The sequence below is a fragment of the Plasmodium fragile genome (genome assembly GCF_000956335.1).
Source record: "Plasmodium fragile strain nilgiri unplaced genomic scaffold supercont1.1, whole genome shotgun sequence".
Lineage (NCBI taxonomy): Eukaryota > Apicomplexa > Aconoidasida > Haemosporida > Plasmodiidae > Plasmodium > Plasmodium fragile.
The window spans coordinates 266,881-277,131 of NW_012192581.1; the positions used below are offsets into that span (position 1 = coordinate 266,881).

The 10,251-nt window shown below is 41.4% G+C and overlaps 3 protein-coding genes across 3 annotated transcripts; 2 read left to right on the forward strand and 1 right to left on the reverse strand.

Annotated features, from left to right (window-relative positions):
* Window positions 1-914: 914 nt before the first annotated feature.
* AK88_00064 (uncharacterized protein) lies at window positions 915-4,928 on the forward strand (the record flags this gene model as incomplete). Its single annotated transcript, XM_012477715.1, has 2 exons — window positions 915-3,707; window positions 3,972-4,928. The coding sequence occupies 2 exons, from the start codon at window positions 915-917 to the stop codon at window positions 4,926-4,928; spliced, it is 3,750 nt and encodes a 1,249-aa protein (XP_012333138.1).
* A 198-nt stretch (window positions 4,929-5,126) lies between these two features.
* AK88_00065 (uncharacterized protein) lies at window positions 5,127-6,544 on the reverse strand (the record flags this gene model as incomplete). Its single annotated transcript, XM_012477716.1, has 2 exons — window positions 5,127-6,202; window positions 6,415-6,544. The coding sequence occupies 2 exons, from the start codon at window positions 6,542-6,544 to the stop codon at window positions 5,127-5,129; spliced, it is 1,206 nt and encodes a 401-aa protein (XP_012333139.1).
* A 936-nt stretch (window positions 6,545-7,480) lies between these two features.
* AK88_00066 (ribosomal protein L2) lies at window positions 7,481-8,422 on the forward strand (the record flags this gene model as incomplete). The annotated part of the gene is made up of 1 exon (XM_012477717.1): window positions 7,481-8,422. One exon carries the CDS (start codon window positions 7,481-7,483, stop codon window positions 8,420-8,422), a length of 942 nt encoding a protein of 313 aa, XP_012333140.1.
* Window positions 8,423-10,251: the final 1,829 nt, after the last annotated feature.

The following is a 10,251-nucleotide window of genomic DNA, read 5'->3' on the forward strand; positions in this document are numbered from 1 at the left end:
GAAGTGACCTGCAAAGCGTATCAATGGTTTGTGTAAATCGAGTGCACCAAGGCATTTGCATGGGGAGCACAACGCATAAGGGCGTTTTTTTCAGATCTTCGATCAGGTAGTTCTACACATGAATAGGCATTAACAATGTGTGCGAAATGCCCCTCCACACGTAAGGTACAAGGAAAGAGATGTACGCATAAGCACGTCTAACACGTCAGTAGTAATAACACTTGTGATAAACACGTGTCAAATTGTTTTCACGCCTTTTACTCTGGCGCACGTACGAAAAGCGGTTGAGACACCGCATCCACAGAAATAAAAAATGGAGGGCCTTGCAACAACTGTTCGTGCAAATTTAAAATAAATTGCCAGAAGGGATAGACATTTCGAATGGTCTTAAAAAGGTTGTCTTTGTGTTTTTTGTTTTTCTTTTTTTCCCCCGATAGAAAAATGTACACATTTGCAGCACGTGCATCATATATGCATGGCGTGCTACGAGTTAATGTCTTCCTTTTTGTTCCCCTTTACAACAGCTACACTGGCGTAAAAACTTCAAAAACAAAAAAAAAAGAAAGAAAGAAAAATCGAAAACACCGCAAAGCCATTTCAAATGTGCCAATTCTTGGGAGCCTGGGAACAAACAAAACTGAGTAGTGCGGCATGGAAGCAAGGCGTGCTTACGTCCAGCACAAGAATACGCAGGAGTGATAACGTGTCCTGTATTGCCACCCCACACCCCAACAAAATAGATAACCAATAATTTGCAGACGTGGCCAAAAAATGATCACAAGGGAGAACCCCGAAAAAAGGGAAAGGGCTCCCAATGATCCTGCCTATATAGAAAAAAAAAAAAAAAAAGGAGACAAAAGTTCAACTCCTCAGGAGGTAAGTATCCAAATGATTTAAAAAGTAGCCTCTACAATATGTGCCTCAATTTTGCATACAGTGACATTTATCAGGACTACATAAACAGATTAAGTATAAATTGTCACAACAATTGTGATTATGATCAAATAAGGAGAAGTACTTTTATACCTAGAGAGGATTTTTTCAAATATTATAATTTCCCCTTTTACGACAACAACTTTGAATTAGAATCAGAACAATTCTATGAGGATGAAATTTGGGGAGATTCTGATGACGATGTTAGTGGTGTAGAGGAGGTGGGAAAGTTTGCTTTGGAGAGATATGATGCTTGGACCTATAAGTCCAGGACTAGTCGAATAAAGAATCTTATACATGGGATACCCGATCGTAAAGGGGGTGTCCTATCAAGCGGGAAAGACAACTATGGGGGGGATGATGGTGATACTGTTTACCGAAGAGACGACAACAATGGCACAGACTCAAAATCGTACACCTCCCAACTCTTCCAACTTATGAGTCAAAGGAAAAATTGCCACCTGGGGATTGACAACTACCACGGCAGTGGCGAGAGCAGGGTGACAAAATTACGCAGGAGTCAAGAACTGTTAAGCGAGTCGATCAGAGGGGATGAAATGGGAGGGGATAAAAAGGGATGCCTCGAAAAACTGAAGACACAAGTTTTCTCATTTTGCAAGAAAATATATGACCCCAGGGATCCGTCCTTCATGTCCAATTTCAACATTTACTTTTTAAACTACCACGATATTAGTAAGAAGAAAATAAAGAACGCTTTTAATGAGGACTACATGTACATGGTGCAGAATTTGGCAGAGGCTCAGGGGGACCCCCTCGTTGGACGATATTACAAGGGCGTTCACATGGTACAGAAGAAACAAGTGCAGAATCGTGAGACGCACCCCAACGGGTGCGCACAGATTAAATGGAGGGAGGATCACTTCAAAGAAGAAGAACAAATACACGGACAGGTGAGGCACAGTGTGGACGAATTGGAAGATACGAAACACCAGAACTCGTCGCAAAGTAGCCAAAAAGGAGAAAAGGGAACAAGTAGCGCAACCTCAAATGGGTTCAGTGAACAGTGCGGGATGGAACACAAAGCGAAAAGACATGGAAGAAGGGTTGACAAAAAAGTGCGGTTAAGCGGAAATTGGGATAAAACCCCAGGCGCACAAGACAAAACAGCCAATTCGAGAGAACTCCAAAGAAGTGCTAGCAATAATATGAAACGACTCTGTTCAGAAGAAATTGAGATATATTTTAAAAAAGTTTTAAAAAACGAAATTATAAATTTTAATCAAAAAAGAATTAATAAGCGAGACAGATGGAGTTCTCTGTGTCAGTTTGTTTGTTCGTGCATAGGTGCCTCGCTAACAGCGCAGTGCTACTTAGACTTACCTCCAATCAGCTCGTCCCTCGATTATGTTCTTCTTTTGTTGTTGCTCCTGTTCTGCTACCTATTTATCGGTTTGCCAATTCTTCAAATGGAATATGCCCTTGGTCAACTATCACAAGGGTGCATAATCAATGGCTTAAGCTTCTTAAAAAAAAAGTACAGAGGAGTGGCAATCGCTTCGTTGATCATATCTTTTTGTATATTGTCAAGAAGTGCTCATGACACAGTGGACACTGCAATTGTTGTTGTGACCTCGGCGAAAAAAACTTTGCCTTGGAATTTGAATCAATGTGAAGGGATCCCACTCAAGGGGGACTGCCTCCGGAACGGGAAATGCATATGGGTCACTGCTAGAACGGAAAGGAATGACACCTTTAGGGGGAATTTTCCCCAAAATATATTCTATCCGGACCAACGGTTTGGCATTTTAGATACACAAATGAGAAGTGAAAGGAATGGGTTCATCTTGACTGAAATTTCTCCAGCAGGGGATTACTGTACATCGGATGCCACTACAGAGTGGCACTATTTCTTCACCAAAGAAGTAAAATTAGTTTGGAAAATCGGGGCCGTCTTCCTAATCACACTCGCTTTGTATTTCCTGCTAAGGGTGGAGGGCATGTGTCTAACTCAATGCCTGCAGTATACATTTTTCCTCTTCTTCCTTATAGCCCTTTTTCAAATATTTGTTCTGTCCTACGAATTGAAGTCAAATAGGTGGGTTCCCATGAATGGAGCGGCCGGGGACCATCCTAAGAATGGCCATACAAATGGCAGTATCTTTTTCAGCACCAAATATTTCCTTTACCTAAATTTCGAAGTAATAGGAAAAGTATGTACCCTGGTGTTGATGTCTCTAAATTGTAGTACAGGAATTAACTACCTGTTTTCTTCCTACAGCAATATTGGGGATAACCTTTTTGTGTCTGCGTGGTATGTTGTGTTGGGCTCCTTCTTCGGGATCGGTGTACACATTGTACATTACTACGTGTGTGTGCAACTGCTGAGTAGTGTTCTCACTGGGAGAGGAACTGTGGAGGTAATGATACCACCCAGGTATGATGGATCAATGGGGGGAATTTGCTCTCTTCATGATTTGTTTTCTAAAACAGGAGACCCAATTAACAATTTCATCGTTTATATGGCTTCGCTTACAAGAGTGAAATTCCAAAACATGATGAGCTTCACCTACTTCCTGTGTTCCTTGCTGGCCTTGCTCACATCCTCTGCTCTCCATTTGAAGGGCATAATACTGGTGCTAAAGGAGAGTAGAAAGTTTAAAGGTATCAAAAAAAAGGTGATCACCCTGTTTGTAATTGTGGTGTATTTCCTTTGGGTTTGTTTTTATTTGTCTCCTTGTGGATACAACACAAATTTAATTATGAAATATGCGACGTCCAGTTGTGTGTACCTGTTTGTCGTCTTTGCTCAAGTGGTTTGCGTTACATGGACGTATGCGTCTGAACGAGGGAAACGGATAATAAGTCGATCCCCACCCAAAAAAAAAGAGCATTCTTTTTTGTGTCAACCAACATTCTGCCTCTTCATTGTGGTGTGGGTACTGCCACCAGTCATGTTATACCTCCACAGGCAATTTTTCCCCAATTTTTTTTTTCTCTCATTTGTGTTTCCCCTACTGGTGAGCACACTCCTGTTTGTGTGTGTGAATGCCTTTTTTATTTTCAGTACCAATTTGAAGGTTAGACTGCGGGAGAAGCTCTACTTTTTGTACATTTTTAACGTGGACACTTTGCGAACTAGGCTGAACAAAATTTTGTATGGAAGAAGGAGGACCTACGATTTGGAAAAAAGGGAGGAACACCCACTTGCACTTTTCCTCTTTCAAAAGTTGACAATTCATTGGTGTGTCTTAACGAAGTTTTTCATCTCCCAGATTTTACTGACCATCGTTCTGAGCAACGTCCTGTACAATGTTCATTTTTGCCTCGACAGGGGTATCACAGCTGTGGGGTCTCACTCCTCTAATCAGTATAGGCGCTTCGCACAGGACCCACCATCTGTCCATTCCTACCTACGGACCGCCTCTAACGATAAACATGGATTTGCCAATTTGAATGCCTTTTCAAGTGGAGCGTCAATCGTGGGGGGAACAAGTATGAAAGGGGGAATCACCTCAGAGCAGACATATCAACATGTATTCACAAACGCTGCACCAAAGGGAGGAGCAAACAAAATGAAGGACACCAAATCGGACACGTCATGTGGGGCCTGCGCACACCTGACCGCTATGATAGCAACCGTATTGCTCACCCTGTCCATTTCGCTGTTCACCTTTGTAAGGCCAAATAAAATGAACTGCCTCGCATGTGCCCCCACCAACACCTGGACCATTAGCGACGTGGACTTCAAACGAATGAACCCTGCGAACTATGCATACACAAGACCCATATATTTTTTTGAAGAAATTTTTCCCATCGAGAGAATTATGCCTTGCTATGTCTGGACGCACATAAACAAACACATTGAGAAGGCCAAACCAGTTACATCATTAGACGGGGATGACCAAACGGAAGAAACGATATATGACAAGAGCTTTTCTTACTTAAACAAAAATGACTTTGAAAATTATATCTTCAATTTAATCGATCGAGGATCCAAATTGAGCCACTTTTCAGGGATAAAAGGGCAGCACTAGATTTTTTTTTTTTTTTTTTTTTTTTTTTGTCTTCCCGATATACATGTGCCGCCAACCCCCCCATAGGTGCCCAAACAGCTGTTCAGTGTTTTCAAAAAAGAAACATATGTGTTACTAAAACAAAAAAATTAAAATAAAAAAATACACAACACACATATCGTGTGCAACAAAAAAGGGAACAAATGCGAAAGAGGAAATTCACTTGAGCGGATTCATGCCTAAGTCCTTCCTGATTTTGTTCCATCGTTCTACAGACAAGGCATCCTTTTTGTTGTCCTCGACATCCGAATCGTCTTTTTTGGTCCGTTCTTTTTCCTGCTTTTTCTTTTTCTTCTTGTCTTTTTCCGTCCGTTCCTTTTTTTTTCTCTTCTCTTCCTCCGAGTCTTCACGCTCGAATCGCCTCTTCTTCTCCCTCCTGCGAGACTCGGGCGATTCACTCGTGGAGTAGCTTCCTCGCCTTTCTAAAGAGCGTCTTTTTTTTGTATGCCTCCTGTGTTCAGCTAGTTTGTGTTCTCGCCTTTTTGTTCTGTCCCTATCACGCTCGCGGGAGAAGCTTCGATCCCTGCCCCGATCTCGGCTACGGTCCCTATCTCTATCATGATCGCGGCTCCGGCTTCTACCCCTCCCTCTGTCTCTGCTCCTGCGTCTACCTCTCTCCCAATATGCAGTTCTCTCTTTCCTTTTGCCCCTCTCTATATGACCACCCTCCCCCGAACCGTAGGCACTACTGGGGGTGTTATCTCTCCCTCGCCCCTTGTCCCCCTTGTCAAGGGTACCACCGGGGGGATCATCCCCTCCTGCTTGATTGTCAAACAGTTCATTGCACGAGGAAACATTTAGCAACTCTTTATAGTAGTCCAAATTAACTTTCTCTAGCAAATTATTATCCTCCAATACTTGTCTTTTTGTGAGGCTAGGAAAATCAACGTCCAAAAAATTATTCATAACTAAACAGTTGTCCACAAACACATCCATGTAAATTTTCTCAAAGGTGCCATTCTGCAACCTGATTCTCATTTTCCTGTAATCAAATAAAATGGGTTCTAAGTGACGATATATTTCTAGGCTCTTTCCAATCAGTCTAAGGTAGAAAATACCCAGAGCTCTTAAATAAATGAATTCTTCATTTGTTATATACTCGTATATTATATCTTTGTCTGGTTGGATTTGCAGCAATTTCAACACTAAGCAGAGGAACCGAGTTGGCTTCCTGTTTCCCCCGTAGGTTCCTCCAACATATTTTAGGTTCACCGCCTGGTCGATAATCGATTCAGCTGCAAAGGGGGAAAGACAAAAAAAAAGAAAAAGGGGACACACGTGTATGTGGGGAACAGCAGAATACGTGCACGCACTTGCAAGTTCGCATGATAGCGCTGGGCCACACCCGGTTGGGGTCTGTTCCCTCCTATCACTTGACGAAGGAAGGTACCATATAAATGGTTGCAACGTACAAGTGGATTAAGGCAAGCACGTAATTAAAACTTACATGTCAGGGCAAAGCACTTCTCCTTCCAGTAGGGGCTTTCATATATTTTGCTTCGTATTATATTCGATATTAGGTACTGCGGATTGGAGCCAAAGATTTTGATGGCGCTCACGTCCGTGCGGTTGGCCATTTGATCTGAGTTCTTTGTCTCTACGTAGTCCCCCTAGATAGAAAGCACACGTCATTATGCGCAACTATGTCAGATATGCAACAAAAAAAAAAAAAAAGGGGGGGGGCTAACACAGTTGTATACTAAGCTAGGGTAGGGTTAACATTGGGTTGGTAAGATGGGGAGATGATGGGTGGCATTTGTAACCATTGGAATACTGCTTCTGTTCCTCATTCTATGCGGCGTCGCATTGGTACTACATGTATATTATATATACTTGTAAACGGGTTAATTTAGGAGATTTCTGTACCTCCGGTGAAGAATCCCGCGTATAGCGTTTTTCCTTAGCTTCATTTTACCGTTATCATTTTTACATGAGCCATTCATCGCGTTGTATGCGTCGCAATCTTTATCAGGTCGTTTTTTTTTTTTTTTTTTTAATACCTTTTGCACGCCCCCTATTTTTTAGCGCGGCTTATTCTGTGAAAAAAAAAAAAAAAAAAAAAAAAAAAAAAAACTCTGTTTCCCACGTTGGAGTTGCCAAGCAAGGTAGCCATGAGCAGTAGGCACACGACCCACCTATGCATATAAGCATATGTACGACATGCACATTGTTTGTACCTTCGTTGGGGTATGTTTTTTCTCGGTAGGTACATAAAATCCAACTAGGGAAATTTCCCCAACTATTGTTGAAAAGGCTCACACGCCTCTCACCAGTGTAAATATGCTTCGCCTTGGTTGGATGTGCAACCCCCGGGCACGGTTACACGTATATGCAATGTCGTCCCCTAAATATGTGATACGTACATCACGTGGCACTTCAAACTAATATCGTTTGGGAAAAGTGTGGGGAGGGTCCTAAGTTTTACACCTGCGTGCATCACCTTAATGAACAGAACAACTGTGGGGGGAATACTAGTCCCCCCCTATGCGCTTATTAGAAGGTGGTTTTCCAACATGTACTCTCCCAGTGTGAAGAGAAACATACCAGAGTACATAGACTTTGAAACTTTTTTCCCCAAAAAGGAAATCAAACCAGATGTTTTGACCGCCTTCACGATGGCAAAGCAACAGAGGCTAGAAAAACTTTTGGAAAATAATCCCCTAGTATTGTACAAAGGGAGAGTCCTGAAAAATTTATCATGCCCTAGGATCAAAAATTCAGGGAGGAATAATGTAGGCAAAATTACAACACGACATAGAGGAGGGGGACATGTACAAAGGTTAAGATTTATTGACTTTAAAAGATCACGGAAGGATATATATAGTACTGTATTAAGAATAGAATACGACCCATCTAGAAGTGCCCATATAGCGTTAGTTCAGTATGAGGACGGAGTACTGTCCTACATGTTGGCTCCCCTTTTGTTAAGGCCTGGAGATAAAATCATTGCAAGCAAATATGCAAATATCAACCCTGGGAATTCTTTACCTTTGAAAAATATCCCTGTGGGAACTATTATTCACAATCTTGAAATGAGACCAGGGGCAGGTGGACAATTAATACGAGCAGCTGGTACTTATGCCACTGTACTGAGTAAGGACAGCCAATATGCCACGATAAAATTGAAGTCAACAGAAATTCGAAAATTCCCACTTGAATGTTGGGCGACTGTTGGTCAGGTATCTAACTTGGAAAGACATATGCGCATTTTAGGCAAAGCGGGAGTCAACAGATGGCTTGGCAAAAGGCCAGTTGTCAGGGGAGTTGCCATGAACCCTTCCAAACATCCGCATGGTGGAGGCACCAGTAAGAAACACACCAAAAGACCAAAGTGCTCTCTCTGGGGAAAATGCAGAGATGGGTTTAAGACACGAAGTAAAAAGAAGCCACTGGGGTTAATCATCAGGAGGAATATTTGTGGCCGCTTGCAGAAGAAGTACGGTGTTACAGTGTGATGTGAAGTTTTGGTGGAACCCTACGCGGGGTATGATTCGCGTGGTTGTATATGAAATACAAGGTCACCTCATGCGTGTGCACATGGGACCCAGGTTGAAAAGAAGCGCTCTGGGAAACGTGTCATAAGGGGTGGCAAAATTGGACGATCCAGTTCCGCACGATTGAACAGATCTCCATTTTTGTACGTCTTCCTTTTTGTGCATTGGTAGACGGGTATCCCTGTGTACGTTTCGTTTCATAAATAGTAAGAAAATGGCCGTCTAATTGGCACAAAAAAAAAACACTTATCAGATGGCGTGCCTATTGTGCAGAAAGCCTTGCTCTGACGCGTGACGCACACACACAGGAGGCGGGGAGGATCCACACATTTGGAAAAGTTCTTAGGTCTTGTTTAGAGGAACTCATCGCAGCAGTATGCAACACAAGGAGTATCCGCTCGGTGGGCCATGATTTTCGCAGCTACTCTCCAGCGAAATATGCCCAAGGGATATTTTTTTTTTTTACGTACCAGTTCAAGCACAACATGATTTTGCTTTTTTTTTTTTTTTTTTTTCTCCCGTATCAAACTACCGATGTGAATAAAAAAAAAAAAAATAAATAAAATAGTCGTTCATGTGGAATATGCAGATTTTACGTTTTTTCCCACTTGAACACTTCGTTCCCTTTTCCTCATGCATAAAACGCATGTTACACGAACATGAAATAACCCTTTTTTTTTGTGTGTGTTTCAAAATGATAAACGTAAAACTTTGCTTTTCTGGGAAACAACCAAAAAAAAAGTGTTGCCTTTTTTGGCACCACCTTTTTGCATAAAACATAAGGCGGAATGAATTTGTTTTAATTGTGGTGAACACTTCCTCATGCATAGTAGTACGTATACATGATGCTGCAAAGTGCATGTTTGCATGTCAGTGTGGGGACTGCGCGAAGTTAGTTTCGTATCGCATGGGCGAACAGGTTGTATTACGCGCATGCTTTAGCGCATTTTTATTTTTTTTCATACGCATGCCCACACTTCAAAAGTGGCCACTTCGTTGGGACACCCCTTTAGGCGATCAAAAAAGCGAACATGATGTACATTTTTTTTAAATTGTAAAAAATTACAACGGAAAATTTTGTGATAACCCAATGAGCAAGGGAAAAAAAAAAAAAAAAAAAAAAAAAAGTGAAATAGCATTTTATTAACTTCTTCGTTTGTCCTGTTTAACCGCATTTTCATTTTCATGTTCACGCGCAAGTGGACACTCATCTGAGCATATGTGCATTTATAAAGCGTATATACATACATAAGGTTGGGGGGGGGGACATTATTTTGGGCGGAAATGCCACGTCGGTGACATGCGTTACGCCCATGAAGGGAAAATATGCAAAGCGCGTTTAACGCACACGTGGATGAGCGGGGCCGATTTAATTTCCTGCCACGTGTGTATTACTTGAGGAGAAGAAAACAGCACACACATATGAATACGCACATATGTGTATGACATGGCATGTTGTAAACGTATGTATACATAATACATACAGACCAAGCAGATATGTAACAAAACGCCAAGATTTGTTCCTTTTTTTTTTTTTTTTTTTTGCCAAGTGGTATCCTTTAATCTCGTAAAAAATGCCGATAACCTTTTCCCCATTTTAACATCATTTTTTTTCCAATTTGTTTCAATTTTTTTTACATTTTTTTTTACATTCTTTTTTCGAATTTTTTCATTTTTTGTTCACGCGTCTGCCTTATACCCTTGCGGAACAGTTTTCACGAATTACACAATTTTTACTTTATATATATAAGTTTTTTTTTTTTTTTTTTTTTTTTTCCTCAGTTTTAGCC